The 17,031-nt window shown below is 37.2% G+C and overlaps 1 protein-coding gene across 4 annotated transcripts in view; it reads right to left on the reverse strand.

Annotated features, from left to right (window-relative positions):
* Window positions 1-17,031, reverse strand: part of MTFR1 (mitochondrial fission regulator 1) — an 86,059-nt gene that overhangs the window by 36,504 nt on the left and 32,524 nt on the right. For all 4 annotated transcript variants that reach the window (XM_059901836.1, XM_059901834.1, XM_059901833.1 and 1 more), the window contains 2 exons: window positions 9,850-9,948; window positions 1,641-1,756 (listed from right to left, as the gene is read on the reverse strand). In XM_059901836.1, coding sequence (XP_059757819.1) covers window positions 1,641-1,756; window positions 9,850-9,948 — 215 coding nt within the window. The remainder of the gene's footprint in view (window positions 1-1,640; window positions 1,757-9,849; window positions 9,949-17,031) is intronic.

The following is a 17,031-nucleotide window of genomic DNA, read 5'->3' on the forward strand; positions in this document are numbered from 1 at the left end:
TAACCAGTGTCAATATCCTAGTTGTGATAGTGTACCATGTTTTGCAGGATATTACCACTGGAGAAAACTGGGTAAAGGGTACAGGAAATGCTTCTGTATTCTTTCTTGTAACTGCATGTGAAGAATCTACAATTATCTCAAAAAGTTTAATCAAAAAAATAAACATCTTACAAAAGAAAGGCTCTTCACCTGCTAATCCTGCAATAATCTGGTCTGTTCCTCTACTGCTATGTCCTCCCTCCTACTTGTCATTCAAATCAAATTCCTTCTTTGCTCTTGGATTACTTAATTCTTATTTTATTCAGCTAATACCACTCAAATGAAATTACTCTCTTGCTGAAGTCAATGATAATCTTTCAACTGCAAAACAAAATGGAAACTTGCTAGGTTTTTGGTTTACCTAGCCTCTAAGTATCTGACACTGATGGAAGTTTACTCTACTTCCCTGAAGCTCTCCTACCTCTGCTTCCATGACAACACTCTCTGCTGGTTCTCCTTCTGCCTCTTGAGCTACTTCTGGCAGGTAGGGGAGTCCCTTCATTCTCTTTTCTTCTTTTTTTTCCTCCTGATTTACTCCCAAATGCCAGCTTTATCCAGGATACAAATGCTCTTCATGTCTTATATATGCTCCTTGAGCACTCTGGGTACCAGCCATTCTATCCACATGTTGAAGTGCAAGCATTCTTTATCAATATCTAGCTACATAAACTGTCTCCAGAGCTATGTCAATGTCCCACAGGAAGCTCAAACACAGCATATTCCACACTGGACTACCTCTAACTCCCACCCTCCAGAAAGAAATCTGTTTTCCTATATTCTTATTAATTGTTCCACCATTCTCATATCCTAGCCAGAAACCTGGGAGTTATCCTAGACTCTTCCTTTCTCAACCCCAATACCCAAAAAGTTTCTTTAAAAAGTTTAAAATTCTTCTCAGTATCTCTTGATTTTGTCCTTTTTCTCCATGCCTTCTCTGTCGGTTTCTTAATTTAGTCAAACTCTTATCATCTCTTCTTTAGCCTATTTCCTGACTTGGCTCCCTTCTATTCTTTACACTGTTTACAAGGAAATTTAACTAAAATACAAATTTGATAATATTACTATGATGCTTAAATTTCTTCCATCGCTCTACAGTGCTTTCAGGAAAAAGTGTAAACTTCTTAGCCTAACATGTATGACCTTTTAACCTCGACCTACTTTCCATATTCATCTCCTACAGCCTACCCTTCTCTGCTACTCTCTAGCCTCATGGAGCCATTTGGAGTTTCCTGAACATGCCATGTGGCCTCCTGATTAGTACCTTTAATCACATTCACTTTACCTGGAATACAGCCTTCCTAGTTGAGTGGCTCCTACTGCCCCCCAGCACTCAGCTCTATCATCCCCTCCCCCTGAGAAGCCTTGCTGAACCTCACATCCCACAGTGGCCTTCTGTATTTATTTCGTAGTCTTTCCAGTATCGCTATTATTGATTTCCTTTTGTAATCTCCTCTAGCAAGTATTTCCAAGTATTCCTGGAAAGCTGGGACTGTGTCTTATTTTATCTATGTATCCTTGATGCCTAATAAGAAGATGATTCCAATGTACCATCTTAAAATACTAAATGCCGCATCTCAGCTCTGACAGCCATCCAGACTGACCTTCGTCTTGTTAAACACTCTCCTTCTTCTCTGGCTACCCATCCAACATCGGCAAAAGACACCACTGCGTCCTCTCCTGGCTGGCTGGGGCTCCATTCTGTTGTAGGGCTGGCAAGCTGTAAGTTACAAATAGGGAAGGTTCTTCATCTAGCACCAAAATGGTAGAATAAAAACATTTTATTACCTAAGGAAAATCACCAGCTCTAGCATTACAAACACATGGACAGTTTCTAGCATTTCCATTGAAGGTCTCCACGAAAGAGACCTTTAGTTATGTCACACTGTTGTTTAATAGTGCATGCAATCTCTGAATTATAATTTAACTCATTCAATTTTTATTTTACAGGTCAAATGAGACTCGTTAAAAAAAAACAAAAACCTCTGTTCATCCTAAAACATTAAGAAAATTTTTAGAATTTAAACATTATAAATCAGTTCTTTTCTGAAGAGATTTAGTAAAAAGTATAGTGACCAATTTGTGCTAAATCTGGGAATATTTTTAAATGGATATTATATAGATACACTGTTACAATAATGAAAATATATTTTCAAATATCATTAGATCTCTTGATTTTTAAATTAAAGTATTAACTATATTAAAGAACCAAAAATACAAATAGCAGTAGAACAGAATTCTCTAGCTGACCTTAAACACCTAGAGAAGGAACAGAATATTCTGAAATAAATATAACAAAGAAAAAGCGTGCAAGTTCTGAAATTGACCTTCAAAAAATGGAAAAATAACTTAATTGAATTAAATTTAAGTTTTGTTCTAAGAATATTGCCAGATGGCTAATGAATAATTGTTATCAGATTAATGTAATACTTCCTACAAGTTGAAGTAAGGTTTAAATAAAAAAGAAAATGCAGACTTTTTAATTGAAGAAAAATGTTTAAGAGGCCAAAGAGATTTACACGTATTTATCAGAAAGTTTCTACAGTAACCCATGCTTTGTTTGAAACTTCTTACTATTATCATTGCCAGATGAAGCTTTTGGAAGCTACACTTAAATAATACTTGTTCCTCAACTATAAAATATACCTTACAAACACATAATACTAATATGGTTAAAATTTTTAAATAATATATCTTTAATTTTTAAATAATATATCTTTAACATTATGAAGAAAATTTTAACTGAACATATTGGTTACTGGTATGTGCACGCATTCAGATATCATAATTACCCAACATTATCAACTTCATAGAGTAGTACTAGAAAACTGACATTTTAACAACAAGATACTAAAAGAATATCAAGTATTTAAAATGCCTTAAATTGTGGCTTTTGGGAAGGACAGGGGTACAGGCAAGAAAGAAAACAAGTATATTAGAAGAGTAGAGATTTAAGAACTTAATCCTGGGCAAAAACAAAAACAAAAAAACTAATAACGGAATTAAGATGAAAAAGCTTTCAAAATGCCAGTGTTTTAAGGCACACAGTGGAGTAACTGGTCAGAAGAGAAAAAAAGTATAACCTTCAGCAAGTACATTGTCAAGGGATATGATCAAAGAAAAATCAAAAAGAAGATTTTTCTACTTCTCCCTTATACGTTTCAGAAATTTATCTAAATAAGTCAATAAACAGTTTTCAGTAAATTGGTATCTGTACTGTACAACTTAAATAATATAAATGAATTGGGCATCCCATCTGGTCTCAAGAGCCTGCGAATCTGGCAATATTCTGTTTCTATCCATTCCTGAGAACAGAATGGTACATTAATACTCCCGTCACACTATAAAATGGAGATTCTAAGTGGGTTACATGGAGATTCAGGAACAGGAAGGTCCCCCAAGCTCTGTGGAGGCTCCTAGAAGATACAGTGTTGAATGGGCTGTTTTGTACAAGTGACAAATCATAAAGGTAAAACCTGAATGGTCCCTTCCTTAAGGTGCTAGCTCATGAGATCAATTTGGTTACCTAACTCTTTATTTAGAAAATAAAATTTTGTTCCAATACACTTACTAGTTGGTAGGAAGAAAGGTATATTTAAGATAAATAAAAATCTAGTTTTGACCTTAAGACTTCTTACCTTCCCATAAAAGCTACAAAAATTGCTGTTTTCTTCCCAGATATTTTTGCCCATAAAAGGAAGCAAAATACTTTTCTAAGAATACTCAAAAATATAAGTTAAACCCATTCTGTGACAGCCTTTCCAAGTATTTTATTTTATAATGTAAAGATCATACAATATTTCTCAATTTTACATCTGTAACACTTCGCATATTAAACATGAAAGGTTGCTTTTTGCACAAACTTTAAAACAAAAACCAATTATTCCATGGACTTAGTCTGTAATCTTACTGAGCATTGATTATATTTAATCACTGAAATAATACCATGTCTATAACATGTACTCAATGAGATGAAAATGTTAATGATACTGTCAAGAACCAATTCCAGAATTGATAATACCTGTATCATTTCTAATTGACATCCTGCCCCACAAGACAAAGTAGTTTTAGTATTTAAGTCACGTACCTACATTATAACAGTGATTTATGCCACCAAAAAAGAAGCCTAACAAAGTCCCTGAGGAAACTCAAACAGAAAACAAAATAAAACTGAAAAAAATCTAATCTTTTTTAAAAGGCCACTTCAGTTGTTGCCGAAATGGGCACTCAGTAGCATAAGAATGAAACAGGAAGTACAGTTCACCTAGTAAAGTACTAGTTTAGGTGAGGTCAGTGTAGGCAAGGGGACTGAGGGCATGGGATTCTTGGAGGTATGATTTAGACACCACAACTGACATGCATGGATGATGGATGGGAGGTTTGAAAAAGAAAAGGTCAACTTACTGAAGGTTCCAGCAAGGTCCTGTCCTACCACAGCTATTGTTAGTAGGGGAAAAAAAAAAAAACGACAGAAAAATGTTTTTTCAAAATCAAGGGCATTATAAAATTTAAAATAAAATTAGTGCTTATTGATTTATCAGTATCCAAATTCCTTTCAGAAAGTAAGAAAAGCATTTCATTCAGAGCAAAATTCAGTAAGAGCATTGTATTTTTACTGATCTTAAGAAATTCAAATCAACATTTGAAACAATTTAAATTATCTAAGATTCAATTATATTTCAAGAATTTTACTGAAGTAATTTTAAATATTCTGATAATGTAAAACTACACTGAAGAAATTGATTTATTTAATAAAATGCATAAAAGAAAAATATAAAGCTTATACAAAAGCTGAAATACTTAGAATAAAATATTAGAAGAGCTCGCTTTGTCCTCATGTGACTTTTCATAAAATAAACACACTGGTACTGGGAACTAGGATTCTCTCAGTTTCTTGCCAAAAACGGTGTAACAGTAAATATACTCAGTCTATTTTACCACCTTTTGTTTACAGCCAAATGCAAAACATGTATTCTTAAAAGCAACACGGTAAAAAAACTTCTAGATTTTTAATTACAGATTTAATTATTCCTCTTTTTCTACCAATTCCTGTCATAGTAAGAAAAACTAAAAGCAGAATTTCTGCATTTTAATATAGTGACATACAGTCACACCAATAGGCCAAGAGGTATACCTGAGTAAAGAACACCAAACTAAATATTCTAGCTGAGACAGGCACTAATATTGCTGAGTAATGTGGTCACTTTAAAAAAAATTGAGCATTTATTAACCCTTCCTATTCATGACACACCTAGAATGGGGGAGGGAAGGAAGGTGAGGGGAGAACAGGGAGAAGAAAAAGGACCAGAGAGACAAGAGGGAAGGAAACGTGTGTGTATCACTCAAAATAACCTAGGAAGGTAAGTAACAGTATCCCCATGGAAAAACAAGTCTATAAGAAGTCAATTACTGAGAATGAATAAAACATCACAAACATTAGTTATTTACTGAGTTGGGCTTCAAATTACTACGCCATGTTACCAAATTTATAAAACATAATGCATATATCTGGATTCAGTTACCCTTAAGGGCCATTTTATAGCTAAACATATCAAGAAATGGACATCACATACAGTATGACATCACATGCTAGCAGAGTCCAGATCATCAGACAGTAACTGGGAAAAATATGAAGTTTAACAATGAATTTTAGTACGAATCCAGGTACTTATCCTCAGATGGCTCAGACATCAAAGACCACGATACCACACTACGTCTCCCACCTCACTAGCTCCTGACAGAGGGGCCTTGTCTTAGTTCCTCAACAGTAACTTCTGTCTTGCCTCAGGACCTCTGCACTTATTGTTCTCTCTGCCAACACTGCCCCACCTCCATCCCTCTCCCTAACTCTCTGAGGGGCTGGCTCTTTTTAATCCTTAATTGTCATTCCTCCAGGGCCGCCTTCCCAGACCACCACTGTTAGTCTCCCCATGCTATACCAATTTTTCCTTCACTGCACTTAGTACAAATTATAATTTTATGTTTATTAGCATATTTCCTTGTTTAATCCCTCTCCCACTGAACCATATCCCAGTAAGGGTAGAGACTGTGTCTGTTTGGTTCACCACTGACCAACAGCACCTAACAGAATGCATGGATTTCAAGATGATTTGCTAAATAAAGATGGGCTTGGGGCTTCCCTGGTGGCGCAGTGGTTGAGAATCTGCCTGCCAATGCAGGGGACACGGGTTCGAGCCCTGGTCTGGGAAGATCCCACATGCCGCGGAGCAACTGGGCCCGTGAGCCACAACTACTGAGCCTGCGCGTCTGGAGCCTGTGCTCCGCAACAAGAGAGGCCGCGATAGTGAGAGGCCCGCGCGCCGCGATGAAGAGTGGCCCCCACTTGCCGCAACTGGAGGAAGCCCTCGCACAGAAACGAAGACCCAACACAGCCAAAAATAAAAATAATAAATAAATAATAAATTAAAAAAAAAAAAAAAAAAAAAAAAAGATGGGCTGCCACGTGCCAGTGCCAGGCGGCTGTTTTACTTGCACCTTTACTCACAGTGTGTGGACTTTAGTGAGAATCTTATTCATTACTTGTTTGGTTACAGAACATTCCCTCCACCACCAATTCCAACAATCACTCCTAGCAATCCAAGAAAATAGCCTGGGGCAGGGTTTCCACAGGAAACAAAGGTAATCCAGGTTAAATTACCCAGAGTTCTGCCAGTTACTGAGCAGGGATTCAAACTACCTTAGCACAGGGCCGAGTCCCCACCCTCCCCTTATCTGATGGTATGCAAGAGCACTTTTTTTTTGCCTTAGATTTTTCTAAGTGTAGTATTTATTACCCCAATAAGCCACACTTAAATTCCATGTTTTTCTTTAACTCATAAAATTTGAAATTTATAAAAATGACCCCAAAGGTGCTTTAGTGATTACTTTCATAATTTGCCAATAGATAATTATGTTACTGCTGTAAACTTTCTTTAGCAAAATACTAAAACACAATCTGTAAATGAAGTCCTCAACCTCGGCTGCATAAGAAGCTTCTGAAGAGGTTTTAAAAAAAAAAAGAAAAAAAAAATCGAATATATGAAATTCGGATTTAGTAAGCCTTGGATGACACCTTATATTCTTTATATGTTCCATAAGTGTTTTTGTGAGGAGGCTGGGGCCTTGGAAGATGGGGCCTGAGCATGGATATTTTATTTTTTAAAGCTCCTGGTGATTTAATTATGCAGCCAGTATTGAGAACTACTGCAAATCAAAACCTCTGAACTCCATTCCAACAAACAGAGCAAAGAAATACTGAGTGCTTTTATATGTTTTTTTTAACATTCATTACCTCATTTTATTCCCAGCCCAATATTCATTGGGCCCATTAACTGGATGAAGGTGTAAATAAATGTGCTGATCTGTATTCTGATTTGCGAACCTATAAATATACAGACCAATTTGTTTTAAAAAAAAAAAAAAACGGCAAAAGTTTTGGGAATTCCCTGGCAGTCCAGTGGTTAGGACTCCAGGCTTCCAATGCAGAGGGCATGGGTTTGATCCCTGGTCGGGGAATTAAGAGCCCGCATGCCAAGCGGCACGGCCAAAAGTAAAAAAAAATCCAATCTGTAAAATCAGGGAGTTCACTTAGACAACCAAGTAAGTTAATCTGCTATTCTGCTGCAAGGTGGCAATAACAATAAAATCCCACCACTAGCATACTTTTATTGTGCACTAATTATGTACCAGTTACGATATTCAGGGCTTTGCATGGATTATCTTGTCTAACCCTCACAACACAAAGTAACATGCCTGTCTTGCCCATCATTTATGTGAGAGTCTTACTTGTCTGCAGATATATGGGTCAGCTGACAACAATGAAAAGATGGTGTGATTTAGAAGGAACATACTGAGGCTTAAGATTTTGGAGGTGAAACTGTTGTGAGGGCGGCCAACTTGAGGTGATGCCTATTGAGTGCTGGGTACAAGAAAAGGAATAGAAGTGAAAGTCAACAGGAGCAGAGGAAGAAAAGAAAATATGAGACTAAGTTCCAAAAGACAGTGAAATCACCCAGGACAACAAAGGACTGGCTTTGACTACTAACTCCTGCTTCTGAATTGACCCATGAACACCTCATTCTCAAGTTTAATCTACTTCAACTTTTGTCTCCCTCCTTGGGTCCCACAGTGGTTCCCCAGTTCCAGACTTTCTATAGCAGTATTTACTCATGTTGGACTCCTAGACAGTCCAAATACATTCCATATCAAACCTCCAAATGAGCCAAAAAAAATAGCAAAAATGAATTGTCAATTTTATTACTCTTAAACTGCATCCCTTATATTTTTTGAAGACTCTACATTTTTTATATTTCTGATAGACGTAGTAAAAAAAAATTAAATTAAAAAAAAACAGAAGATACAGAAGAATGATAGCAGATTTAAAATATCTAAATAAGTAGCAGATAAAACACTCACTTTAAGATTGATGCTGAATTTGAAAAGACTCAGCATGCTACAAAACTGCCTGGAAGTAAAAAATCTCACTATAAACAAATGTCTTCTGTTTTCTACTACATTCTCAAGTAGGTCACCAACATTCCTCTTACCTTACTCCTCTCCTTTATGTTAATCTATCTTTTTTCAAATGCAGCTCCTGTACTAATCCTAAAACTCTTATTCTGCTCAGACGCTTCTAAGTGGCTAATAACATTGAGAAAGAGAATCCTGCCAAGAAAACGCACTTGGCCCTAGTACTTCGGCCCACTGACTGTCAAGGCAGATTTGGGTTGCTACCAGAAAATGCTGGATTATCTCTATGTCCTTTCATACATCTCTAGCGATGTGAACACAAATGCTGAAGCAAGTTCTCCTGCAACTAGGTTAAGCAGATAAATAGATAAAATTTTAATGGAATGGAGCAATCAGAAGAAAAGTTACTAAGTCTTAGTTAACACAATAGTTACTTGAAGGAAACTGGCAAATAAAGCAATCAGCAATTGGTGTCTCAGTGAACTGAATTCTCAGAAATTGTGCTTGAGAGAATTACTATCATAGGTTTCTCTATTTTGATTTTTTTAAAAAGCCCATCATTTGATAAAAATTACTTCTGGAAAGTTCCAATCTGTCAATCTCTAGATTGATGCACAAAGGTCTTGCCAGTCAATCTGCAAGTGGGCATAACAATGACCAAGCTTGTTAGTCAACCTGAACAAATGCTAATTTCTACCACTTACTTAGAAACAGATTTTTAACTCTCTCTACAAGGAGGAGTGATTTATAAGTAAGACATCTAATAAGCTCGCAGGGGCACTTTTGACCTTTTGAATTATGATTTAAACTTATCTTCCACATTTCACATGCTAATCTATTATTTAAAATTGGTATAGATTATCTGCTGAACTTTATATACTTAAATGTTGAACTAAAAGATTTTCTTATTACTACTGTAGAGAATTACTGAAAAACAAGAATAAAGCTATGTGATACATGTCTCACACTAAAACACCCGTGAGGAACAAAAACCCAAATCAAGAAAATAGGAACTTATCTCCAAGCAGAGTTGAGCTACTCCTGATTTGGTGCTAGAAGACAATGCTCAAGGTCACCTGGGAATTAACAACTGCTTGGCTTATTATATGCTTCTAAGTCTGCATCTGTATTCTTAAGGATAAATGTCTTACAGAGCTTGAATAATCACTTCACAGAGGAACTAAAATTAGAAAGACTTTACCGTGGTTTTTATCCTCTTTTATTTTATTGATAGCAGCATCAATAGTGGGGAGAGGTTCAAAAAGTACTTTTAAAGCTGTCTGGCCTATTTACATCACCAATGTACATATTAATATAAAATTTGAAATATATAAAATACAGTACCTGAAACTGAACTCTTGGACACTGAATCAGAGATAAATTAGTACCAATTTTCCTTACGATACTTCGAGATGAACCATATGGCTTCCCAGACCAAAGTACCTAAGTAGGAAAAACCAAAAGTTTAATTACAAGACTTACAGAACTGTTAATAGAAAGCACTGGACAATTAATTGCATGACATGCTGACACATTAATTATGGGATCACAAAGCTCTATATGTTACGGGAAATGAGCTAATATTTCTCAATTAAAAATTAAAGAATATATACAGCAGGTTGTTACTAATGCAATAACGTTTAATGTAAGTCATTATATAAAAATGTAAAAGAACAACTAGTGGAAGTTCCCTGGTGGCTCAATCCCTGGTTGGGGATCTGATCCCACAATCCGTGCAGCATGGCCAAAAGGAAAAAAAAAGAAAAAAAGAACTACTAATGATTGTAAAATAAAATTATATTAGGAGTAAAAACTCTTATCTATTTTCATTAGGTTTTCATACTACTCTGCAGAGGAAACTATTTTATCTCCTCTGCTATATTTTTAGAATTTTATCTATAAGTTTTTCAAAACTACAAGCTACTTATAATTGACTTTCAAAACAAATGCAAATCAGTACAAAGTTCAGAATCTGAATTTGTACAATGCAGGATGCTGCATTTTGTTTGCTACACAAGAAGGCCAGGCCAAGGGTGAGTGGGGGGCCCAAATCCAGTTGTACTACATCTTCTTGTGAGGCCTTGTCTCAGGGGAAAGGTGTCTTTTCCTAATTTATACAAAAGTACTAAATAGGTTAGTGATAACCCTAATGAGCAGAATTTTTCAGATAAAATCATAATACACAGAGGACATTATGCTATGCTTAAAGCAAAAACAAACACAAACCTCCAAAGCAAAAAGCAAACAAAAAATGCACAGGCAGAATGTTAAATCATTACGAATTGTACCTTGATACTTCTCCCCAAGTATATGCTCTTTCCTTAAAGAGAAAAACTATCCATCTGTTTTGAGTGCTATACCTGAAAGCCTGGACAGAAGAGGTAAAGAGAGGTGGTATACTATTAAAAGCAATTTGGAAAAAAAAGAATGAGAATGATATGACTATTTACTAATTCATTCAACTGAGATATTCAATTGCATCCTAAAATTATTAAATAAATAGTACCAAATCAGCTGGCATGTATTCTGAGCAATGGACACTGACCCCTTTTTAAAGTCACTCCATGCCCATTCTAATTTAAAGAATGGAATTACAGTATGACCAAGCAATGTTACTGTAAACAGCCATGGCTCCAACACATAACCCTAACTAGACCTTTAGACCATTCTAAAAGCATGCACAACTTGTAAAACGAGCATAGAAGCAATCTGACTTCTTAGATTTTAGCAATCAAATACAATTTAAGGTTAACAGTATGAATCAAAGTGAGGATCATGGGGTATATATAATACCTCTGCCATCTGCCTCTGCTCATATAATTCTCATCATCAATATGTTCAAAGTTTCAGATAAATAACAAGAACCTACTGTACAGCACAGGGAACTATATTCAATGTCTTGTAATAATCTATAATAGAAAAGAATCTGAAAAAGAACAGATATATACAAATATATGTATAACTGAATCACTTTGCTGTACATCTGAAGCTCACACAACACTGTAAATTAACTATACTTCAATTTTTTAAAAATGGATTTAAAAAAATGTTCGAAGTTTCACTGACTGTTTACCTGGGAGAGTTCCAGAAAGTACTATAACCTACACTGGCTACTATAACCAACAAGAACTGTAACTTCTGCTTTAGAAATATAAATAAAAAGGATGGACAGATTGGAAAACTGGTCAGTGGAAAGATAAGAAGACATCAATACTGAAATAATATTAAACAAAGCACATAAAAGGTAAAGTTACTGTGAAGCTTTGAAGAGAATTACGTGGCGTTCAGGAAAGCAAATCATTCAAACCAATGATCATACAGAGGATTATCACATGAATAGTGTTAATAACACATGAGGACTAAGAGGAGGAAAATCATCTGACTAGAGGAAAAAGGGAAGGATCACAGTCTTACAAACTCAACCTAAGAGGCCAAGAAAAGCAAGAGGGAAGAGATATGGGGATATATGTATAGCTGATTCACTTTGCTATAAAGCAGAAACTAACACACCATTGTAAAGCAATTATACTCCAATAAAGATGTAAAAAAAAAAAAAAAGAGGCCAAGAAAAAATAAGAAGGGCAAGTAATTCTAAAACAGACAGTATTTAAGCAAACTCTTTACCTTATACACGTTAATAGGCATTGATCTTTTAAAAACATATCCATAGGGCAATAGTAACTACACCATTCAATCATTTCTCGTGTCTTCTATTTAGCCATAAGTCAAAACTCTCCTATGATGTAGGAGAATGCTATTTATGCATCACAATGTGACAATTACATGGTCTAATGTGAATCTTCCATCCCTCCAGTAAGCAAAGATCTTAACTGCAGATAAAGAGGACAAAAAAGCTCACAAAGAAAAGTTCAAAAAGGACTTGCCAAGGTCAGAAACTAAGATTTCTGCCAGCTTTTAGCCTTCCTTGCTATGCATGCTTCAGGGCTAAGTTTCAACTATTATCTTCCCATCTGCTTTATATCAGAAGGAAAGAATACCAGGTGCCTTCAACAAGGGAAGGTGGCCAAAGCTTCCGCTTTTACTTATAAGGAAAAAGTAGACTATTTAGGCTTTTGATACAAAGTTAAGGAAAGTAAAAGAACAGATTGCCTTATGTGATTATTTTTTCAAGTATACACAGTGGACTAACATAACGTTGTCCTGTTACTTGTGAACTGCATAGCATTTAGCACCAAAAATTATGAAGCAAGAGTCTATATAAGCTAATGACTGGGATATTTAGAAAGAAGAGGAGCCATAACCTTTACTGGATTGAAGAAAAAGTAAGGGGAAGGAGCAGCTAACTTCCTAGAAGTCTAAAACTAGGTCTTAACTTTATTTTTTCTATTCAGCCCTCATGGAGGGGGAGAAATTGTAAATGGCTATGAAGAAATAATGAACAGATGGTATGGAAAGTCACCATCTGTGCACTGGGAGGCTGTACGGCCCAAGTGCATCTCCTACCCTAACTGGTGGCTGAACTGTGTCTTGTCAGTATACTCGTTTGGAGAAGGAAAGGCTTCCTCTGAAGATGAACTGTCATTAGTATCTTTTCAGATCTAAGAAAGAGGGCAGGGAGAAAGCTGTCATTACTAGATAATTCGATTTCATTAAGAAATAAGAATTGGGCTTCCCTGGTGACACAGTGGTTAAGAATCCTCCTGCCAATGCAGGAGACATGGATTCGAGCCCTAGTCCGGGAAGATCCCACATACTACGGAGCAACTAAGCCCGTGCGCCACAACTACTGGGCCTGCGCTCTAGAGCCCGTGAGCCACAACTACTGAGCCCGCGTGCCACAACTACTGAAGCCCGCACACCTAGAGCCCGTGCTCCGCAACAAGAGAAGCCACCGCAGTGAGAAGCCCGCGCACCGCAACAAAGGGTAGCCCCCGCTCGCCGCAACTAGAGAAAGCCCGCACACATCAACAAAGACCCAACGCAGCCAAAAATAAGTAAAATAAATAAATTTATTAAAAAAAAACAAGAATTCAATTCCATTAAGAAAAAATTAGGAGATTAACCAAGATGGCGGAGTAGAAGGACGTGCTCTCACTCCCTCTTGCGAGAGCACCAGAGTCACAACTGGCTGCTGGACAATCATTGACAGGAAGACCCTGGACTTCACCAAGGAGGATACCCCACGTCCAAGGACAGAGGAGAAGCCACAGTGAGACAGTAGGAGGGGCACAATCAGAGTAAAATCAAACCCCATAACTGCTGGGTGGGTGACTCACAGACTGGCGAACACTTATACCACAGAAGTCCACCCACTGGAGTAAAGGTTCTGAGCCCCACGTCAGGCTTCCCAACCTGGGGGTCAGGCAACGGGAGGAGGAATTCCTAGAGAATCAGACTTTGAAGCCTAGTGGGAATTGGATTGCAGGACTTTGACGGGACTGGGGGAAACAGAGACCCCACTCTTGGAGGGCACACACAAAGTAATGTGTGCATCAGGACCCAGGGGAAGGAGCAGTGAGCCTGGGGGAGACTGAACCAGACCTACCTGCTGGTGTTGGGGGGTCTCCTGCAGAGGCGAGTGGTGGCTCTGTTTCACCGTGGGGATAAGGACACTGGCAGCAGAGGTTCTGGGAAGTTCTCCTTGGCGTGAGCCCTCCCAGAGTCTGCCATTAACCCCACCAAAGAGCACGGGTAGGCTCCAGTGTTGGGTTGCCTCAGGCAAAACAGCCAACAGGGAGGGAACCCAGCCCCACCCATCAACAGTCAAGTGGATTAAGGTTTTACTGAGCTCTGACCGCCACAGCAACAGTCAGCTCTACCCACCACCAGAGCCTCCCATCAAGCCTCTTAGATAGCCTCAACCACCAGAGGGCAGACAACAGAAGCAAGAAAAACTATAATCCTGCAGCCTGTGGACCAAAAACCACAGTTACAGAAAGATAGAGAAGATGAAAAGGCAGAGGGCTATGTACCAGATGAAGGAACAAGAAAAAACCCCAGAAAAACAACTAAATGAAGTGGAGATAGGCAACCTTCCAGAAAAAGAATTCAGAATAATGATAGTGAAGATGATCCAGGACCTTGGAATAAGAATGGAGGCAAAGATTGAGAAGATGCAAGAAATGATTAACAAAGACCTAGAAGAATTAAAGAACAAACAAACAGAGATGAACAATACAATAACTGAAATGAAAACTACACTAGAAGGAATCAATAGCAGAATAACTGAGGCAGAAGAACGGATAAGTGACCTGGAAGACAGAATGATGGAATTCACTGCTGCGGAACAGACTAAAGAAAAAAGAATGAAAAGAAATGAAGACAGCCTAAGAGACCTCTGGGACAACATTAAACGCAACAACATTCGCATTATAGGGGTCCCAGAAGGAGAAGAGAGAGAGAAAGGACCAGAGAAAATATTTGAAGAGATTATAGTCGAAAACTTCCCTAACATGGGAAAGGAAATAGCCACCCAAGTCCAGGAAGCGCAGAGAGTCCCATACAGGATAAACCCAAGGAGAAACACGCCGAGACACATAGTAATCAAAGTGGCAAAAATTAAAGACAAAGAAAAATTATTGAAAGCAGCAAGGGAAAAACGACAAATAACATACAAGGGAACTCCCATAAGGTTAACAGCTGATTTCTCAGCAGAAACTCTGCAAGCCAGAAGGGAGTGGCATGATATACTTAAAGTGATGAAAGGGAAGAACCTACAACCAAGATTACTCTACCCGGCAAGGATCTCATTTAGATTTGATGGAGAAATCAAAAGCTTTACAGACAAGCAAAAGCTAAGAGAATTCAGCACCACCAAACCAGCTCTACAACAAATGCTAAAGGAACTTCTCTAAGTGGGAAACACAAGAGAAGAAAAGGACCTACAAAAACAAACCCAAAACAATTAAGAAAATGGTCATAGGAACATACATATCGATTATTACCTTAAACGTGAATGGATTAAATGCCCCAACCAAAAGACATAGACTGGCTGAATGGATACAAAAACAAGACCCATCTATATGCTGTCTACAAGAGACCCACTTTAGACCTAGGGACACATACAGACTGAAAGTGAGGGGATGGAAAAAGATATTCCATGCAAATGGAAATCAAAAGAAAGCTGGAGTAGCTATACTCATATCAGATAAAATAGACTTTAAAATAAAGAATGTTACAAGAGACAAGGAAGGACACTACATAATGATCCAGGGATCAATCCAAGAAGAAGATATAACAATTATAAATATATATGCACCCAACATAGGAGCACCTCAATACATAAGGCAACTGCTAACAGCTATAAAAGAGGAAATCGACAGTAACACAATAATAGTGGGGGACTTTAACACCTCACTTACACCAATGGACAGATCATCCAAAATGAAAATAAATAAGGAAACAGAAGCTTTAAATGACACAATAGACCAGATAGATTTAATTGATATATATCGGACATTCCATCCAAAAACAGCAGATTACACGTTCTTCTCAAGTGCGCACGGAACATTCTCCAAGATAGATCACATCTTGGGTCACAAAACAAGCCTCAGTAAATTTAAGAAAATTGAAATCATATCAACCATCTTTTCTGACCACAACGCTATGAGATTAGAAATGAATTACAGGGAAAAAAACGTAAAAAGGACAAACACATGGAGGCTAAACAATACGTTACTAAATAACCAAGAGATCACTGAAGAAATCAAAGAGGAAATCAAAAAATACCTAGAGACAAATGACAATGAAAACACGACGACCCAAAACCTATGGGATGCAGCAAAAGCAGTTCTAAGAGGGAAGTTTATAGCTATACAAGCCTACCTAAAGAAACAAGAAAAAGCTCAAGTAAACAATCTAACCTTACACCTAAAGAAACTAGAGAAAGAAGAACAAACAAAACCCAAAGTTAGCAGAAGGAAAGAAATCATAAAGATCAGAGCAGAAATAAATGAAATAGAAACAAAGAAAACAATAGCAAAGATCAATAAAACTAAAAGTTGGTTCTTTGAGAAGATAAACAAAATTGATAAGCCATTAGCCAGACTCATCAAGAAAAAGAGGGAGAGGACTCAAATCAATAAAATCAGAAATGAAAAAGGAGAAGTTACAACAGACACCGCAGAAATACAAAGCATCCTAAGAGACTACTACAAGCAACTTTATGCCAATAAAATGGACAACCTGGAAGAAATGGACAAATTCTTAGAAAGGTATAACCTTCCAAGAGTGAACCAGGAAGAAATAGAAAATATGAACAGACCAATCACAAGTAATGAAATTGAAACTGTGATTAAAAATCTTCCAACAAACAAAAGTCCAGGACCAGATGGCTTCACAGGTGAATTCTATCAAACATTTAGAGAAGAGCTAACACCCATCCTTCTCAAACTCTTCCAAAAAATTGCAGAGGAAGGAACACTCCCAAACTCATTCTATGAGGCCACCATCACCCTGATACCAAAACCAGACAAAGACACTACAAAAAAAGAAAATTACAGACCAATATCACTGATGAATATAGATGCAAAAATCCTCAACAAAATACTAGCAAACAGAATCCAA

This window comes from Balaenoptera ricei, chromosome 17 (assembly GCF_028023285.1).
Source record: "Balaenoptera ricei isolate mBalRic1 chromosome 17, mBalRic1.hap2, whole genome shotgun sequence".
Lineage (NCBI taxonomy): Eukaryota > Metazoa > Chordata > Mammalia > Artiodactyla > Balaenopteridae > Balaenoptera > Balaenoptera ricei.